The 22,125-nt window shown below is 32.8% G+C and overlaps 1 protein-coding gene across 37 annotated transcripts in view; it reads right to left on the minus strand.

Moving 5' to 3' along the window:
* The window catches only part of LOC111063080 (longitudinals lacking protein), a 592,348-nt gene that overhangs the window by 324,764 nt on the left and 245,459 nt on the right, over positions 1–22,125 (minus strand). Inside the window, exons 5-6 of one of the 37 annotated variants that reach the window (XM_039428590.1) lie at positions 16,121–16,385; positions 11,879–12,355 (exon numbers count right to left, since the gene is read on the minus strand). The exons of 33 other annotated variants lie outside the window; for them this stretch is intronic. In XM_039428590.1, coding sequence (XP_039284524.1) covers positions 12,334–12,355; positions 16,121–16,385 — 287 coding nt within the window. In that variant the 3' untranslated portion in view covers positions 11,879–12,333. Of the gene's footprint in view, positions 1–624; positions 1,918–11,878; positions 12,356–15,906; positions 16,386–19,583; positions 20,320–22,125 lie in introns of those variants that run through there. 3 more of the 37 variants (XM_039428564.1, XM_039428599.1, XM_039428605.1) reach the window with 3 other exon arrangements.

A 22,125-nucleotide genomic window follows, 5' to 3' on the forward strand; every position in this document is an offset into this window, starting at 1 on the left:
AAGGAGTAAGTAAGTATTGTATACTAGGGAAAATAGTGGGATGTAATGAATAAACTGAAACAAATAGCATTGAACGATATAGAAATATGAGAGATAAGAGGTAAGATTGATTAACATATAGATGAGTTTCTTATTGAGGGGAAGAGAAATATGAAAATCAAACATTGAAATATATTGAAAAAGGTAATATATATTGTATTGAACAATAAAGAAATACAGGCCTACCTGAAACCTGAAAGATGATAGAGAACCCGGAAATTGAAAAAAGAAATGAAAAACAGATAAATATAGAAAGAAACAGTACATATAGTTAGTAATTATAATAATCAATTGAATGAGAATCAAAAAATAGCAGTGGAGCTTTTTTACTTTGAAAATCTAGAAAGAAAATGAACTGAAACCTGTGAGTATGAACATTCTCTCTCATTGAAACGCGTGAAAAGGGTTTCATTCGTATTTTCATCAAAATTTGAATTTCCCTCAACTTCAGTTTTTCAATCAAAATAATATAGGCCTATCACTGATCACTTCCTCCTAATTAGTTTGTCTTTAATAAAGATCAAATAAATATGTATTCAAGCGATGAGATCATGAGAGCTTGTTCAATAAAACACTTCAATTTTTCAACGAGAATTTTCTATCTTTATTCAATATCACACTATGTTGCCTCATGTCAGTATTTGTATACAATTTAATAAATAAATATTAATAATGAATTTTTCCATTTGCTTTACTACATATTATACTACTAATATTCTTGGTTTACAGTAAATATTGCATTCATTGAGATCATAAAACATGAGCAGATCCCAAACGTTGTCATTTCTATATTATGAGATTGGGTGATACTTCATCTTAAAAAAACATCTGAGAAATTCTGAAGTACATGGAAAGTGCAACAGACTTGTGAAGAGATAGATTGAATAGTGATGCACACATATTATTTTCTCAAAGATAATGATAAGAATCAATAACACGAAAGTTATATTAATGGGAAATCATATTCATATATTGTTTTATAAATGATCTTTCTCTGTATTTTTTCAACTGAGAGAAGCAGAAAAAGGTATTTTGGTATCATTTTTACATTTTCTTCCACTTTTTAGGAAGCTGATTGAAACATATCCTGCTATTATTATTCGAGGAGATTTTGATTATCCTTCTGTATCTTTGTCTTATCGTGAGGCAACAGAACACAAAACAAAATGACACATTTTCAACTCTGAGAAGCAGAGACAGAATTTTTGGTATAATTTATACATTTTCTTCCACTTTTCAGGAAGCAGATTGAAATATCCTGCTCCTATTCAAGAATATTTTTAGATTATCCTCCTGTATTTTTGTCTAATCGAAAGGTAACAAAACATAACAAAATAACGCATTTTCAACTCTGAGAAGAAGAGGGAGGATTTTTGGTATCATTTTTACATTTTCTTCCACTTTTTAGGAAGCTGATTTAAATATCCTGCTATTTATTCAAGAATATTTTTATTATCATTCTGTATTTTTGTCTTATCAAGAGGCAACAGAACACAAAATAACACAATTATTTCAACTATTTTTTTAGGTTTCTTCAGTATTACAAAACAAACACAAAACATAATAACACATGTTCAACTATTTTCTACGATCCTCCAGTATTAGTTCACTCTACACTGGCACTGGACGGAGACTGGCGAATGTGTTCGGCGAGATGGCGAAATGCGACATGTTTGGTGAGATTTGAGCGCAGCTTACAGCGCATGTCACAGAACGGACATTGGAACTTGGGCTCCACTCCACACTCGTACTTCAAGTGCTGCATCACACCGCTCTTGTACTTATACACTTTGCCGCAGTTGCCACATGGAAACTTGCCCGGCAACACTGATGGCCTGCTGCTTGACATTCGCTCCCTTGACTCTAGCTCCTCGTACCCTGCAACACAATCAATAATTATTCAATAAAATGAAATAATTAATGTATACATAATTTTATTACATAATTATATTCAATTCAAGTCAAAAAATACATAAATTCTATAATCTCTCTAGTTAAAAGAGATTTGAGGGGTGAAATGAATAAATAATACAGAAAATCCTACGTATCGGTACAAAACTACCAATGTCTATTAACTATACAGTAGATGTTGGTAATGATCAACATAAGTACCTAGTTTTCAAGTGAGTGCCTCAGATCTGCCAGCTTTTAAATTGTCTAATGTATGAGCATAACCTAAACGGCTCTGTTCAATTCTTAGACCAGATTCTATATCTGGTCTAAGGTTCAATTGGGGTTTAAAGGTGAAAAAGTTAGCGAGGTTAGGTTTTGGTTTTTAAATGACAATATGTTAATATTATTGAAAGAATAAGACGTTACAATTAAAGCAGGAAATCTTGGAACAGTGAAATAATAGCCTACATCATTTCAAAGATAATTTAATGCTCTACAAACCATAAGCTATACTATATAGAAACTGTACTATAGAAACTGTACCTATACTAAGCTAAACCATAATCTACAAACAAATAAGCATTAATTTATATGATGCATTTTTAGAGAGTTATAAGCCCTGAAAAAGCAAAAAATTGGATAAGAACCTGTTATTTTAACAATTACACACTTTTGAGATCGAATATCTCGGGAAATGTTGGGAATATCACAGAATTCCACTGAACAAAAAAGTGTAGCGAATTTATCAAGCTTTATTTTGGAATAGTTAGTTATGTCGGTTCAACGCATTGTTTTCAAGATATGAGCGTGGAAGCATAAAGCTGAAAAATGCAACTTTTAAATCACCCTCATCCTCTTAGCACATGCTTTAGGAATGGGGGTTCTCCTCCTAACTAGTCTCAACAAAGCTGCAAAGTCGAAAATTGTGTTCAAAACATTCCCTCCATATTCCTTTGTCAATTGGTCTATTGTTGCCTAACTGGAGTTTTTACACTAAACACTAAAGCTGCTGCAACAGTTGTAGGGAAATGCGTAAAAGTGTGAGATTATACATCAAATTGAAGAAAATTTGAAGCTCTATAAGTTCAAAATCGGCATGGGTTTTTCCCATTGATTTTTAAAAAGCTATAAGAGCAAAAATGAAAAAAAATTGGTAGCAAACGTGTTTTTTTTCAAAAATGTCACACCTTTAAGAGCGGATATCTCGAAAACTAGAGAAGATATAGTAGGAAATTATGTAAGCTTTGATTTTCTATATAACAGTTATGTCCATGAGATACACAGTTTACGTGTTATATGCGAGAAACCAAAAAATGGTACCTTTGAAATACCCCCACCCCCTTCGCACTAGGGGTAGGGGTGGACTTTTGATATTTTTACCTCCTTATTGCCCTAAAAAGAACTGCAGGGTCAAAAATTTGTATTGTTTGCTTTTTCTGATCGTGACAGACTAGTGATAAAGTGATATTGGACTTTTGTAGTTGTTTATACAGTTATTATTCTTGGTGACAGTTATTCTTATACAGTTTTTACACTAGTTAACCCTATAAACTTGAGTGTTGATAGGAAATGACATTGGGTAATACGGCAAGGCAGAACATCCGAAAGGATCTCTCTGCCGATAAAAGCCATAAGAGTAAATAAATAAATACACTAGTTAACGTACATGTGATAGTTCTGTGTAATTTATTAGGTAGTTATCAGTTTATAGTTGTTTCTAGTTCACCTCCGTGTGTTATAGTGTTGTAAGGGATAAATCTAATCAGTACAAATCTCCTCGTGTTTTATTAGTGTAGAAACCCGTAACAATACTATAATTTAAGCCGTCATATTGGCCTCACGAATGTTATATATCAGCCGGGACAGACTGTGCCGATTCGATAGCACAATAGTTGCCTGTCTTTTGTAGCCTATGTATGTATGTAGCCAGGTTTGAACCAGAGACCTTCATGCTGCTACGCAAGCACTATATCCACTAATCAGGGATTACTCCAATTATTGGAATTACAAGCACACAGAATACATGATAGGAAAAATATCATTTGAAAGAAGTTTTTCTAATTATTTTTCCGAAGAAACTTTACTTTGATACAATGAACACATTGTTACACTGTTACACTGATACACTGATTCACATTGAATGTATAAAAAAATGAAGGTTTACATTGGAAGTCACTGTTACATTGTTACATATCGTTACACTGATTCACATTGAATGAGCAAAACAGACTCTGAGGGTGGAGAATTCTGTTACATTTTGATTCACATTTATAGGTGGAGACTTCTTTCCGCCCTCAACTTGCTATAACTTAGAGAATATGGCAAACCTATGATGGTCATATTTCAGGCTCTCAACTCATTATTGAATAAATTCCAGTGATTTGTGCCCACCTGGAAGGCATTGGTTATTTACAAGTCCGAGTCTTAATAGACATGACCCTTACAAAAACATTATGATCAATAATGATAACAATCAATTTAATAAACTTTCACAGATAATTTGAAACAAGATCACAGATTACAACATACATTATTTCTAGAAACATACATAACACACAATTTTCTCTTTCTTTCTGTATTCACAATACATGTAATAGCAGCATTGAATATAAGAATAATCTCAATAGCCACAAACCCACAAATATTTTTTTTTAAATATAACATTTATTTTCTTACGAAATGGCACTGCTGACATAAGAAGACGTGTTAGCCAGCAGTGAGTTCAGTGACACATGACTATATTTAACACATAAATAGAACCATTTCGAAAGTAGTGACAAATAAATTACGACTAACTACACAATCATCAGTTGACTAAATAATTTGAATCTAGAGTCACACCTAAAATAATGACTTTTGTTCAGTCTTACAGTAAGTTATAATACATGTAATAACAACACGATGAATACATATTCAACTACTTTAGACACAAGATGAATAGATCGTAACTACATAATCATCAGTTGAATAAACTTTCACAGACAATCACAGATCAATTAGAATTGTATCAGAAAAGAGAGTTTTTCTTCAGAAGTGAATACATATAACACGTATAATACAAGATTTAAGCTCAGCCTTCATATAACTACTGTACATACATGTAATAGCAACACGATAAATATTACACACATCAAATAAATTTACAGTATTACTTCGAAGACAAACGTAACAAACAACTTTCGCTAATACTTTCTGAAAGTTATTAAATGCTAACAGCCTAACAGGAAAATAAATTATAGGGAATGACTAGAATATTGAAGAGTTACAAACTTTCATTTGAATGAACACTAAAGACCTTGAAATACAGTAGTTTACAGCATTTATACAAGTACGCTGTCATTGACCAAATTTATTATTCCAATAAAAAAGTTTAAACAGTGCAAAATTACAAGCCATAGAACTCAACGGGGGATTTGTACAATTATCACAATACAGAAACATATTTTCTTTATAAAGAAATTATGACAAACCATTTCTGCTCAGTTATCTGTAAAGTAGAATAAAATAATAAAATAAAATAAACTCTTGAGAACTCAACAGAGCATTTGTAGAAATATCACGAAACTAATAAAACATTATTTCTTCTTAAAAAAATATATAACAATTTTTTACAGATATAGAACAACAGCAATACATTTTACAAACATTAACAGTCTTTTATGAGAAGCATTTAGATGATCTTGAACAAATTATCAAACGACGGATTGATGAGGAACTGGTCGAGATGACTGAGGTAGACATGTCTTTTGACGTTTGTTCGGTGCTTCATTCGCATGGAGCAGAATTTGCACTGGAATGTCGGCACAATGCCACATTCACATTGGTGCTGGCTCAGTCCCTCCCTGACATTGTGAACTCGGCCACAGTTCGAACAGTTGTACCAGCCACAATACGGTTCTGAGAAGAACTCGCCTTGAAAATGAAAGCAATTTGTCAGAATATTTATAATAATATACATGATATCATATATAGCCTGCATAACCTTGTTTTTTTTTGGAAAAATCTTCAAGTAAATGCATAAGGAAATGATTATTTCAAATCGGATGAAACGGGCCGGACAGAAGTTGCACTGAAACTTGGGCTCCCCTCCCTCTGCACTCGGTGATAATAAGTTGAATATTGGGAAAAGTAAGAGTGCATTATTTGATGTGCATACGTTCTACCAAACTCAATAGATGGTTGAACTCAGCTAAGCTTCTCGTTCGGCCAAATGACCGGTTTTGTACTCGAGTTGCACAAAAATCTATTCTCAAACAGTATGCAATTCAGTAACAGTTATTTAATATATTTTCACTCAATCATGAACTACAACACAACGTTTCAATAAGTTGTTACATCAAATCATAGAATATCAACTCATATAAAATCTCATCAAATCATAGATCTTGTATAGAAGACCACAGCTACCAGCTTGAAATTGCTTATTATATCTTTGCCAATCTCTAAAAACTAATAATAAATAAAGACGATTACCGAATTAACAAAGATGGTATTATATACCCATCTAGAATGAAATAGGTACATTCTGAATTCTCTATTCCCTGCTGGACTGCGAGATAAGATAATGAAATGTTGAAACAGCTCAATAATTGAAGAAAATTGAGATGTAAAAGTTCACAACATCAATATTCACTGGACAAACATGAAACAGCTCAAGTTATATTTTCATTGATTTTATCACAGTTAACCAGTTGGCTAATTCAAAGTAAAAGTAAACAGTTCAGTAAATTACATCAACAAATTTGATACATAATTTTTTTTATGTGAAACTTTCTTAATAGATTTTTTCAAAAATTCATGTTACTTTTTTGAAAATTTCATGAATCAGTCAAGACCTGAATTGATTCATTATCTTAATGTATTCAGCCTGGTGTCGAGTTGCAAGATGAGTCTTGTAGTTGGATTTCTGCTTGAATCGAGCCGAACAAAACTTGCACTGAAACTTGGGCTCGATTCCACACTCATACTTCTGGTGCTGCTGCAATCCTCGCCTGTATTTGTAGATTTTACCGCAAATGGGACAAGCGTGCTTTTCTCCAATAAATCCGGTGACAAATTCTCCTTGAAATGTAGGCTCCCCTTGAAAATACAAGCGATTTGTCAGAATTCAAACAATTGATACTGAATTGTCTTGAACTTTCAATACATTGATATGACCCTTATCATATAGCTTCTAACACAGTATCTGATGAGACTTAAAAGTCTGAATAAGACAAGTTGAGCCCCGGACAAAATATCAGCATTGTCAAATCGTGCGACATTGCTATATTTTCATGGACGCCCATATGACTGAATATTCAACTTCACAATTTTACAACATTCCTTGCAGGAAAAGGTTGCAATTTGGCACAATTCGACAACATAAATATTTTGCCCAAGTCTCAATTTGTTTTATTCAGAGAATAGTGCTAGATTCTGGTAACTTCTATACAGTGACTATAACTTGGAAATCATTTACGAGCATTGGAATTATTATTTTAACAGTGTTAATAATTATTATTTTTAATAATAATGCTAGTTGAAGTTTTTCAATGTTAGTTCAATATTATAGTCAGCTGAGAGTGTTACCTCAAAATCCACCCAAATTGATTTATTCGATATCATTAAAAATATTTACACACTGAAAAAAGCAAATTTAATATGAAAGAAATTTGTCCCAGAATTTTTTTTTAATGCTTTTCTCACTCAGTTATCTGCTCTGCTGAGTGAAAAGGAGTTTCTCAAACACTATGCAGTTCACTAAAATCCATTTTAAAACTGGTTCAGAACAAAAAAGTTTCAATAAATCGTAGAATATCAACAGTGAATCTTGTATGAAAGACCAGTGCTACCAGCTTGCCATCAGTGACAGGCTGTCACTCTATAAAAGTAATAACAAGACTATTCCCGAATTTACCAAGATGGGATTATACTCATCTCTAATAGAATGAGATTCATTCTGAATTCTCAATTCCTCTATTGGTCTACAAGGAAATAATAAGATAATAAAGTGTGGAAACAGCTAGTAATGGATATAGTCATTTATTTTTACACTTAATCAGTATTGAAAAAATATTTGCGAATCAGAAGAGTAGATATAGTGTCAAGAGTATACATAGTGTCAAAGCTTCTTCCTCCAAAACATAAATAACAAAAATTGCAAGACATTGTGAATCAGTCAATGCATAAATGTATTCATCACTTTGACGTATTCAGCCTGGTGTCGAGTTGCAAGATGAGACTTGTAGTTGGATTTCTGCTTGAATCGAGCCGAACAAAACTTGCACTGAAACTTGGGTTCGATTCCGCACTCGTACTTCTGGTGCTGACACAATCCTCCTCGGTATTTGTAAGTTTTGCCACAATTCGGACAAGCGTACTTGTCATCAACCGTTCCATTGACGAATTCTCCTTGGAAAAATACAAGCAATCTGTTAGAATACTCTCGTTATTACAGAGAAAAATCGAATATAAAGGAGAATTGGAGAATTGGAGATATCTGGAGAGAGAATTGAAAGATCACTGTAATGAAAAATAGATACTGTTATAAATTAATAACAGTGATAGATCTAATCAAAAAAATACAACAAACAAGAGAGTTATTAAACGGTCATTATTGTACCAAAAAGTTATACTGATTAGAATGAACGTAACAAAACAGATATATTCTTTCAACATTTCTGCTTTTCTGCGAAGATATTCTGCATGCTTTAAACACTAAATCGTACATAAAATGCAGTACTAATACTACTAATACTTACAAAAAATTTAGAAATAGTATACAATACTAAAATCTACAAAACATGTGGAAATTGAATTTTTTGTGATAGACCTATCAAGGCGATATGCCAAACTAGAGAATTAAAAGATATAATGGAAAATATGAATTAGGAAAAATGAATGATTCTAAATATGGAATCTTCCAACACCCATCATACATTCATTTCAATTTGAAATTTTATCTTGTTATCTGTTACTTGGAGTTAGAAAATTATTATGAATGAGATTCAACTTCATAAATATGGACACTCAAATTCTAAATATGGAATCTTCCAACACACATCATCATTCATTTCAATTTGAATTTTTATCTTGTTAACTGTTACTTGGAGTTAGAAAACTATTATGAATGAGAATCACTTCATCAAGTGAGAATTTGAATATATTTTGAAACATGATGGAATAATATTAGAGAAGAATGCTATTGCATTGAATTGTCTAAGTCGTCAAATCAAATCAAATCAAATCCATTTATTGCCAACGACAATTATAAAACAAGTATAGGCCACGTCATAAAAATACAATCATTGTTATACATGTACATAATTTTTTTTCAGCCTACATTTTTCGGGTATTTCTAGATTGAAAAAACATATTCAACTCAATTGTGTCCGAAAGCGCTCCACTAATGTGAGTAGAAAGAAGCTAATAGTTTTTAATAAAATACCTGACTGCTATGTCGTAATTAGTTGTTCAAATGTGATTATTTAACAAGCAGTTCGTAATGGAATCAAACATTGAAGAGTTAATTATAATCTTGAATCATTGATGATTAATTGATGACCAAAGTCTCACAGCTAACAAAAATAAGGCTACAGGAAAGAGGTGTCGTCCGATGAGCGATTTGCCATGAGCGATGCGGCAAAAAATAGTCCACTGAGCGATTCATTGTTCAGAATAACAATAAGGATAGGCAGACGCTAAGAATAGGAGGAATGGGTGTCATTAATCACCAGGAACTGTGCCAGAGGAAGGCTAAATGGGTAGTGTCGTGTGTATATTCGCAATACGATATATTGATGATAATGATTGAATCAGAAATTCAGAACCCACCAACTTCCATAAAAAACTTCTTATGGCTGTGCAAAGGCTAAAAATAAACTTTCTACTGGTGATATTTTTCAAAGTTTTCCGATTTGCATTATCATCAAGCTATGAAAAAGTTTTCTTGGGAAAACATTTCTTTCCGATCATTACTTTTTGAGATATGAGCGCCTAAAGTTTAAATTTTTGGGACAGAACATTTCAAATTCGGTAAGAGATAAATCCATGAGATTCAGAGGATAAAGGTATTAATGATCTAGTTAAATAGAAATTTTCTGAAAATATAAATTTTTGAGAAAGTTATTCAATTGACTAAAAATGACCAACTTGATAATATTCAACTTTGAAAAATATCACCAGTAGAAAGTTTATTGTTAGCCTTTCCACACCAAAAGGCTAAAGGCTTTTTAAAAAGCAATTCCATTTTCAAAAAATGACTGAATAACTAAATTCCAGTTATTTATTGACAATTGATTAAGGTGGAAGATGGTAGGTACTGATTCAATCATCATCATCAATATAATATCGTATTGCGAGTATACACATACGCTTGTGGCCTGCCTCTGTCACTGTCCCTGATGATTAATGACACCCAAGTCCTCCCATTCATAGCGTCTGCCTATCCTCATTGTTATTCTGAACAATGGATAGCTCAGCGGACTGCTCACCCCCAAAATCGCTCATCGGACGTAACCCAGGAAAGAGCACCCATTCTTTCCATCAAGTTCTAATTGTATTATCGCAATTCTATACTTCTATGACTGTATCTTTACTGTATTGTGACAGTTAGGATAGATATTATATCGTGACTATTCATATGGCTGATTCTGTCCAGGTTGCAAAAAATTATATTACGTGGATTTCGAGCAGTCAAAGTTTCTTCTTCCAAAACGTATAAAAAATACAAGCAACTCATAATTTGGAGTAGCCTATATGTGAATCAGTCAAGGTATGAATTGATTCATCACTTTGATGTATTCAAAGTGATGAATACATCACTGGTGTCATATCAAGACTTAAATTTTATATCATCAAACATAAATTTATTCTTGATATCAACGCATTTTTGTATCACCCCTCATTTCATCAACAACGGGTTATGTCTTAAAACCAAAGTTTTTATTGATTTACAAAGTTCACAATAATTATCAAAGTTAGAAAAGTCGAAAAAGTTCGTTTATTGAAAATCCATAGTTTCATAATTTTTGAATTCACAGAATTTTGCATGCACATACAACTAGAGTCAATGAAGAACCTTTGCTTAGTATATTAACTAACTCTGTGTTTTTTGTGCTTAAACTGAATCCGAATAGCTGATGGTTTGAATCAATTCCATAATTTTTTTTATATGATACATTTAAGAACAATATTCTTAAAACAGAACTCTGTTGCCTGACAAAAAAGTTCACAGCATACAATAATTCTCATGAAATGTCGTATACACCCACTACCTCCGTAAACAAAACCTTAGTGCATTCTGGTGACGTCAGCACAGGTAAGGCTCCTACACCAATAAAAATTTGTTTATTTCAGCTGATCTATAATATGCAATGAGGATATTATTGGAATCTGGAATCGTCCTTGACTATCCCTCGCTTCTCACTACGAACCAATAGATATAATATAAATATATTTATATCAGCTAGTGTTTTTATTGGTATAGGAGCCCTACCTGTGCTGACGTCCATCAACCACCTGTCATGCACTATGGCTTTGTTCACGGAGGTAGTGATATCAATAACTACTATTACTTATATGAAGTAACAGTGCAGCAAAATCAAAATGAAGTTGGTAACAGTGACTGGGCTGCTATAGTGAGCAGAGATGCAACGAAGCACAACGCGCTAATTATTATTCATTATAATATATTATATTATAACCAAGGACAACGAGGACTTTAGGATTTTAGGATTAAGGTTTTTATCAATAATAAAATTACACAGAAAAACATTTGATGCATTTCAGGCAATTTTACCCATAATTACCCACTTTTCATATTCAATGGTAACTGTAGGAAAAACTTAATGTGAAATACGTGCGCAAAGTTCCTCTGCTGCACTCAAGAAACCATTCCGACCTCGCCTACGGCTCGGGCGTAAACGTTTCTTTCGGTGCAGCAAACTGTCACTTTGCGCACTAGTTGCACAAATAACTATTTCAATGCATTCATACTTCAGGTATTAGGGTTATCACTTTTTTCAGAACCTAGTAGAGTTTTGATAGCTGGTGTCGGTACACCATTCGCGTGTAACCTAGTTCTGAGACACACTTTCATACGCGCAACCTCCGCCACCAAGCACAGCACCCGGTGTTTCAGCTGCCGATTCCTGTTCACCAGTTCCTGCTCCTCCCTCAAGATATTGTCCACCTCCCACTTTTTCCTCATACGATATCGTTGTGTGGCATACTTGTTCTGCTCCCTACGTCGGATTTGCATCGATCTTCGGAAATCTGCAGATGATGCAGCCTCTTCACCAAGAAGAAGACTTGAGGACTGTGAGAGTGAGGGTGACGGGCAGTTATCTTCGTATTCGGGTTCCTGCTTCACAACGGCCGAGCAAGAGGCTTCCACGCTCTTGTTCAACTCAGCCACGTTCCTTACTTTGATAGCATTATCAAGCTGCAAAAGAAAATCATTACATCAATGAAAAATGGATATTGTTTAAATGATTTGGTTGTATGGGAGGAGATCGGAGATGTTGTGGTATTTCTCCATAATTAAAAGAATAAAACGTTAAAGTTGTCAATACTATACTATAATACTATAGTCCAGCTAATGATGTGGTAGGTGTTGCCATGAAACTTGGTTCTGTAATTTAATAAACTGTTTTTGAAGAAATATAGTGATATCGACAACATCAACGTCTTATTCTCTCAATTATATTAATTAAAAAATGCAAGTGAGGATACAGAGTAGCAGTTACCTTTTGATAATGTTACTTCTATTATTTTGATAATGTTAGAGAAACTCACATCAATATTTTGCTCTTCTTCAAATTATTTGAATTCTTTGATCGAGATGCAATATATTTGATCAAGCTTATTTTTTACAATTATTTATATTATTTTAAAAATAAGCTGATATTTATTAGGTACAAGATAAACATAAGCTTGTTTTTCCTTAATTTGGGAAAAATTTGACGAGCTTCAATATTTATTGATAGCTCAAATTCAACAATTCAAGAAATGCAGATGATATTAGTAATGTCAATATTTGAATTATCTGGTGATCCGAACGTATATGAGATAATACCTCATTAATAAGATGTTTCAATGTCTACTAATAATAATCAACCAAACATTCAATATGAATGACATTCTAATTGCCAATTATTGTCTTTCACATCTTGAAAAAACTTGTTTTTCATAGAAAAAATAGTAAAGTCAACACATTCCGATTGGTCGAGACAGTACATTCATTGTTAAGGAAAAGGACGTCAATTTCAATGTTTTCATGAATGAATTTTGTTAGGAATCCATCACATTCGAATCAGCCTATGTGCCATTCGGATGCATAAAACCAGGACCATTCAATTGTGTCACAAAACTGAATTATGATGAATAGTAGCCAATTTAGTTGATATTCAAGTTCCCATCCCAAACTAGAACATGCATGGTTGAGCTTAGGACTTCAAACACTACCGTTAACAATATAGCTAGTTTAGCAAGTTACCAAGATCCAATTTCAATTACTGACTTACAACTGAGAGGAAGGATCAATAATAATTTATATTTTATTAGTGTTTAGTAAAGAAATTCACACCTCACATATTGACAAATATGGAGATGCCTTGTCAGGCTATTTGGATTGGTGTGGTTCAGATGTGAAAAGTAGCCTACTTGTATGTATTTACAGTTTATAGATAGTCAAAAGATACGTACACACTTATGCTCCACGAACACGCGCATTTCACTTTTCATCATCTGATGCCATGCTTGTTATTATAATAAATATTTGTACAGAAACAATGAGATACAGTTATAATCAGCTGATTAAAATAAAAAAATCGCGTGATCGTGGCGCATGAGTCTGTACGCACCTTCACATTTAAAGTTTATACTCAGTTTTCTTCAGAAAATATAACTTCAAAATATAATATGGGTCATGTTTTTAAACGTGAATAGAAGTTTCATTGAAAGTTGATATTGGGTGAATAATTAAGAATTACTGAAGAGGTTTACAAAATTTCCATTTCCAAGATTCAAAATGGCACTAGTTATCACTAAAGAATATAAAGATAAGTGCCATTTTCAATATTTTATTTGAAAAATGAATGGCAGATTCTACCTTTTTCATGCATCTGAACATTATTAATGGTTTCTTTTTTTCTTGCATTTAGTTCATCATTAGAATGATCTGGAGAGGAGAAATAAGATTGCCTTGTGCCGAATTCGCTCTCTGATTTCCTTATTCCTTTCCCGAATTTAGATAAGATTACACAAAGTCCGAAATAGGTTACGTCTTGTAGTTCTTCCAAAAGTTGATAAACTTTAACCAAATTTGGAGTTCAAAAATATCCCCACGAAGCAGATATTTCAATTTAGATGTTTCAAATAATAAATACAGAAGAAATATTCCGCTTTTTTATCATTAGAATAGGGAATATTCACACATTAAAGAAAATTTTGAAGAAGAACTGAAAAACAAAAAAAATATTTGAACATTCACAGCTTGTTCATTCAGTAAGTGAATCAGTATTGAAGTGTGGTATCATTCGTATGATGGGATGATTCCAATTTTGTAATATATAACCCCAAATGTACAAAATCCCCAGCTCTGTAATTCAACTCTTGCATGTGAATTCACTAAATTAAAGGAGTATGTGATTGGTGATGACTATTCATTTGGGTATATTTACAATCTTGCCCAATCCCGAATTATCATCCCAGGTTCATTCATATTTAAGGCTTTGCCCATCTCAAATTTTCATTCAAAGTTCAAACCAAGCAAAGCTAAGTATGTAACTGTCTTGGATTATATACATGAAACTAGTTACATTCTTGCACAGATCAAGGTCTCAATTTAAACTTCATCTCCTATCACAAGGTAAAACCAAACAAACTCGATTATTCAGTTACCTTGGAATATGGAAATGGGACTATTGACAGTCCTGGAAATACTAACATTTCAATCCCAACCTTTAGAGTCTTGACCAAACCAAAATTTCAACCCCAACCTCATAACCAAGTGAAAAATTATTGATTTTAGGTTGAATGTGCATGTGACTGTTCACAGTCTTGACTGTAAATTTCAACTTAACCTCAACCCCAAGCTCAAATAACATTCAAATCATTATTGACAAGCTCCAGACTAGGCCTAAGCGTTTAGGTGCGAACAGAACGAGTAAGTCCGTGAAGATCGATGCCACATAATACTAAACAGCCATGCAATGATAAACACATTTCGAAATTATAAATTAAAAATTGAAAAATCTAATTAATCTCAAAGTTTTCTTCTCACTTTTTACACTTTTCTTGCATCATTATTTCTTATTCAGTTGTTTTTATACATTCTACATTGACTGACAACTGTTTTTCTCATTTGTAGGTTGGATTGTACCTTCAATACCCAAGTTGAATCCAAAAGTTAAACATGTTCAATCTCCAATATATAAAAAAAAACTTGAAGAGGGGTCTACTGTGGGAAGTTTCTATTTTTAAAAACTTGACTTCAAGTTTGCAAAATACATTCATTAGATACAAAACTTGAATTTAAGTAAATTTGACTAATGTGAATGCCCCTTTACAGTTAGGCGGGATGCACACCGGAGAAACGCATTTCGTGAAGCCCTCTTTCATGAAACTTGTTTCATGCAATCCGTTTCACTCGCGCATGCATACAAAAGAAACGTTCCCTGCTTAATCTTATCAGTCGATTGCGAGCAACTTTCGTTTCACGTTTCCTGAAACTTTTTTCACGAAAGGCGTTTCTCCGGTGTGCATCCCGCCTTATGCTCGTACCATTGGGGTCAGGTCTCCATATGTAGATTTCAGCTCGCTATTGACCTATCTATAAATGAATACTCCAAAATGTTTATATTATTGAAAAGCTGTTTGGTCTACAGTGGAATTCATCGACCTTAACCGCACTTACTCTTTCTTTTCGCACAGTGTGAGAAAGCTCAGACATTTTGTGAGTGGTGAGCTCTTAGAATTCTCAAAATTACTCACAAAAGCACTGAAACCAGGAGGCCCGGACTGAGGCATTGGGATGTCACCTCGTGACTGAGAGTTTGTCACCCGGTAATCGAAAGATGACCCAGTTTGTCGGTTATCGGTTCCACCTTCTTGGCAATCAAAAGAGGTCTCACTTTGTCGGTTATTGGTCCCACTTTGTCGGCTGTAGAAGTCGAGCAACCTCCAATACGAGGACGCCCCTGCATACCTGTAACTCTCCTGCTTTTCCTGGGTGGATGATTCCGTCTTCGGACGACGACGACAAAGTACTATCCTCGACCCGGATTGGTCCTGGAAACTGGAGGGTGGCCAATCACGTCTTGGCTCTTTTTCGGTGACCTCACTGGAGACCAGAGAGAGATCCAGAGATTCATCGACGCTCTCCTCTTCAACTCTGACAAGAGTCACTTGGTCATTGTCTGAAGCTTCGATACGGAATCGTTGAGGCTTGAGAATGTTCGATGACTGTCCAGCTGAAACATTACAACAATATGTTAGTTGACTACTGTTAAATTATTAGTTTCATAATGAGAGGAACCAAGAAAATAAGAAAAGTTGGAGAAATCAATAATACAAACAAAGTATCAGAAATTTCCAGATTAATTTCCAATTAAAAATCGAAACAATGCACTAAAAATAAACTATCAATTAATTGAAATTTACAAATTGATTAAGGAAGATACCTGAGCCAAGGATAAAATAATTTTGAAGGCTTTTAACCTCAACCAAGACTACAATCTGGAAAGGATTATGATAAGTCGCGAATAGAATAGATTCAAATTTTAAAATACCGGTACATGTAAGAGCAATAAAGAAAAATGAAGCAATTGATTTACATAAATTTAAGAAATATTCCTGGATCAAATATAATATAATCTATGAGACAGTTAAATGGTTAATAGGAATAAGCCTAATGAAGAACTGCTATGGAAGAGTTATAAGTGGAGTAAAGCCTCATTATAAGAGTATGAAGTACAAAATAATGGTGATAAAGGAATCAAGCCTTATAAAGAAAGTATAGAATCAAATCAAAGTACTGTAGTTTTTTTTTTTAATTTTCAAAAATAGATTATTGTGTTGTAGACTAGAGCAAGGTATATAAAAGAATAGTGGTAGTACAAGAAAATAGTAGTAGTACTACATACCATAGAGTGGAGTTGACGCATGTATGAAAACTATTACAAATATCAAGATTAAAATTATTAAAAAATAAGCGAATAAATGATATTAATATCTTAGCCAGTGATAGGAATATCGATATTGATGGTAACTATCCACCGTATTCAAAGAAGGTTTCTAATCAAGATTTGAGTTCTGTCACTCTATTAGGTCAGCACCAAGTTGAAGAACTTATCTATATTATAATAAAGGAAAGAACTGGCTCATACACGTACGGGATAGGAAAATTATGTTTGACGCATAATCACGTCTAAACTACTGGAAAGATTAACTTAAAATTTTGCATATAGATTCTTAATTAACCGAGGATGGTTCTAGGCCTACTTCAAACTCTTCAAGATTCCACTCAGTCAAGTTTCCAGTTGGTCAAGTTTTAAAATACACCCTTGCGGGGACATGGGTTACCTGCTAGTGATATAATGAATGGAAAATTATGTTTGATATGATGATATTAATGATAAATAATATATTTGATATGATTTTGAAAATTTACTTGTGAATCTTTTTGCTGAATTCTAATCAACTCATTAGGTGATCGATTTACTTTCGATCATAGAGTTTATTTATATAAACTATAGTGATATATTCATATAAATTATTATGGTTAAATTAGATCATGGTGATATTTATAAGTGGGGAATTCAAGATTTTGTCAATGTTAGGAGGTTAAATGAATTCAAATAGAAATCAGTTTGTCAAATATGATTATTATTCAACACTACATACATTTACAGAGATCATCAAATAAACTACTATCAATCAGTTCTATAAGTATCATTATATTTTATATATTTTATCAAAATACTTTTGGTTATGGTTAACAACACTACGCATCTATTGAAGGTAGTTTGAGGATATTTTGGGTGAAGTAAACCCTTCTTCTATACTAAGAAACACACTACTAAATATTAACAAAATAACCACTGAATTAAGTAACTTATAGAAGTGAAAGGAACAGTTGACTAGATGAGAGGGAAGGGTAATGTTTATTTTTTATAGAAACGCATATAATATTATTCATTCAGAATGTATCAATTGGAAATATGATATCCTATTATTCACGATATGAAAATAAATTAATTATAAAGTAAATCAGTACTATGGATTCTTACTCCTTATAACATAATTATATAATATTATGTTATATTATTATATAACATAATATAATAATATTGTATTCATTATAGTTATTGCTCAACTATTATCGGATACTTACTTGAAAAGTCCAATCATGAACGAAACTCACCATAATTGATTTTTTTTCTTAAATTAATTTTAATTTTTCTACATTTTTAGATGTTCAAGAAAATGTTTAATAGTACGAAATTCTAATTTTCTCTCAAATTGGAGGTAGCTGGTTAACAGCTTTATATTTGTTACATTGATCGTTATTGAAAGGTCCAAGCTGGGGTTTCCCTGAGAGTATTTATTGCTTCTATAGCATTGAGCCCTTGAATCGCGTGCTGATTGAAAACGGCTTCCGCTTCTTTTGATTGGTTCTTGGAGTATTTAACCGTGATCTAATCACGATTAAAATAGACTTTTGTGCAACTGGAAGTGTGTGTCTCAACTCGAGGCCTTGGGGCTGCTTATTGATTGAGTTATGCCTTTATTAGGGCGGAGTTAGGAATCTAGGTCCTCTCTTTCACACAACCCTTAAAATAAGGCTGCATTCATACAGAAAGCAAAACGAGATTCATAACCTAGCAACTCCCATTTAGTTTCATATTTTTAATACGTACTACAACCATTTAAACTTCAACATGTAACTTAATAGGGTAGCTCGTGTTGCATACGGTTGCTTTCTGAATGTACGATTTTTTTTCCTATAACACCCTTAGTATAAACTCAACTCTAGCTTACGCACAGGCAATATCTTGCCTATGTAAGCTTTTCCCTTTATTATTAATTATTACAGTAATTTATTATTAATTCATAAACCTAACATTGTTTTAAGTTCGATATTATTAAGTCAAATTGATTCTGGGTTTGTTTAATTATCATATAATTACGTTTAAAATTATTAATGTATAATTTTTAAATGCTGATATTTTTGAGGAAATAAATTTGATCTATTCTCCTTTATAATTTTTAACGTCTTTTAATTCGCCCTTATTATTAGTATAGCCTCTTATTATTTAAATTTTATATAGTAAAGTAGGGTCACGTCCACGTTATAATGGCAGTGGAGAAAGATAGGAGAACAGCGTTGCCTTGCCACTTTCGCCACTGTCTTTTATAGTAGATAGCGGATTCCGGTATATCTATTTCATTTGTCAATAAAAATATATTTTTCGATAATTATGAATTTTCATCATTGAGATTAAAAATGTTGATAATTAATTATACCTCTACATGTTAAGAATCGATCTGGCAACGTTGCGGGGTGGTGAAGGATAGCGCTATCAGTATTTTCGAATGATAGACAAGGATAGGAACACCAATTTTAATCAAATACCTCCATTATAACGTGGACCTCACTGAACAATCTATTTTTTCCATTTCTATTTTGTACTTTTATCATGTTCAGATATTTTGGAAGTAGATGTCTAAAGAAGCCAACAATATGGCGAAACATGTTACCGTCACAACAATAGTGAGCAAGCTACATATAATTCCTACTTACAAGGAAACTCAACTACAGTAGTACACTCTTCAATGTTTGTTTCCATTACGAACTGCTTGTTAATAATCATTTTTGAACAACTAAATTACGACATAGCAGTCAGGTATTTATAAATAAAAGCTATTAGCTTCTAATCACAGTTGTGGAGGGCTTTCGGACACTAGGCCCTTCATCAACACTCAATACAGTAGTATATGATTTCTACAGTAGAAAACAAATCATGGATCGACCACACTTTAATCTCGCCTTTTCAATGTAAAATCTTGCGGAAGCCCTCAAAAGGATCTCTACTACAGTAGTATATCATTTGTACAATTCGACCACATTCTAATCTCTCCTCCAATAACTAAAATGTTGTGGAAGGCCTCATTGCATCAACTTCATGCCATGACGCACGGCGACATGCTTGCGCAGATTGGACTTCTGCTTGCAGCGGTAGGGACAGTGGTCACAGCTGAACTGTGGCTCGAGTCCACACTCGTAGCGCAGGTGATGCTGCACTGTGCCTTTGTTCTTGTAGCGCCGGCCACAGCGGCGACACATGAACCGCTTGTCCGGGTCGCATACCACTGCTCCCGGCGGTGTCTCCACTATGCCGCTGTCTACAACCCAAACAAACATACTGTGTTAATACAATCTGCACAAACAACAATTGTGACAATAATTCAATTCAATTTCATACACATCATAATATCAAGCGCTACTTTTGGTGATCGAAAAACAACAAATATAGTGTAAATATTTTATTGTAATCTATGTTCAATTTAATGAAATATTATATCATATATCAAGAGCTACTTCTAGTGATTGGAACACAAAGAAATATAGTGTGAATATTTTATTGTACTGTTTGTACAATTTAATAAAATTTCATAGATTTCATATATCAATGGCTACTTATAGTGATGAAAATACAACGAATATGGAGAAAACATTTTATTGTACTCTGTGTACAATTTAATAAAATTTCGTAGATATCATATATCAAGGGCTACTTATAGTGATGAAAATACAACGAATATAGAGAAAATATTTTATTGTATGCTACTGTGTGTACAATTTAATGAAATTTTATAGATTTCATATATCAAGGGCAAAAATTATTAAAATACAACAATTGAAGTGAAAATTTTTATTTTATTTTATTTTCGTGAACAGAATCACAAATCATATAAATATGATTAGGAAGGAACAACAGGCTTTGCCCAGATCTATTCCATTCCCAAATTTTGATAAATTAAAAAAAGGTCATGTTTCTACTGTAAAACGTTCAAGATCAATTTCCGTCCAAAAATATATATAAGCTAAACATTTTGAATTTAGAGAAATTAAAACACCAAACTATATTTAAATATAACACTTAATTATCACTTCATATTGAATTAATCAAGTTATTAAAATATTTTATTGTACTGTGAATACAATTTAATGAAATTTTTTATTGTTATCATTTGTATCAAGGACTAATTTTAGTGATTAAAATACAACTAATATAAGTTTCAAATTGGAATGCATTTATTTGTAATAGAAATTATAAACAAATTAATAGAATGAATAAATATTTTAGGACTGAAAACTTTGTAAAGTGAAGAACTACAAGAGTTGACCTATTTTTGGCAATAATGTGTAACCTTATCCCAATTTGGGGGAGGAATAGCACAAGGTTAACTTATTTTTTCCTATCCCTACCATTCTGATGATGTACTTATTGTAAGAATGAATAGATAAACTCAAATTGATAGAACCCTTTCCATTCAAAAATACCTTATACTTTTTAAAAACACAAAAAACTTCTCCTTATCATTAATTTAATTATTACATGGAAAATAGTGTTTTCAATACATTAAGCGCTTTCTAGATGGGAAAAGTAGATATGAAAATTTACTGACGGCCAGTGCACTTCAACGTGAGCGTAATTCACTGGGAATTGTACTTGAAGTAGTGAGTCTTCAATCTTCAAGATGAATACGTAACAATCATACAAATCAGTGAACAAGTATCGATATTTGCCAGTCACGAAGCAAAAAGTTTCGAGTTAAGATAAAGATCAACATAAAGTAGATAAAAATGAAGTAGTAATGTAAAGTAGTTGACAGTCAGTAGAACAAAAATAATGAAAAGAATCCTTAATGTGATTTAGCCTTAGACCAGTTATAGAATAGACACGGCCTATTGTATATTCATACTGAAAGTCGATGAAGCCAACATCTACTGCCATATTCAAACACAAAACTTTCATGTAGAGTTTTGTTTACATTGTTTTCCATAGCAGATTGTGTCTATTTCAGCGGGAACGCAGCTGGAGTTTACCATTTTAATGAATAATAATTTACATCCTTCTGAAATAGACACAATCTGAAAGTTTTCTATCCGATGATGACGTCACGATTTGGAGATATGGCAGTAGA

The sequence above is a fragment of the Nilaparvata lugens genome, chromosome 5, assembly GCF_014356525.2.
Source record: "Nilaparvata lugens isolate BPH chromosome 5, ASM1435652v1, whole genome shotgun sequence".
NCBI classification, from domain to species: Eukaryota; Metazoa; Arthropoda; class Insecta; order Hemiptera; family Delphacidae; genus Nilaparvata; species Nilaparvata lugens.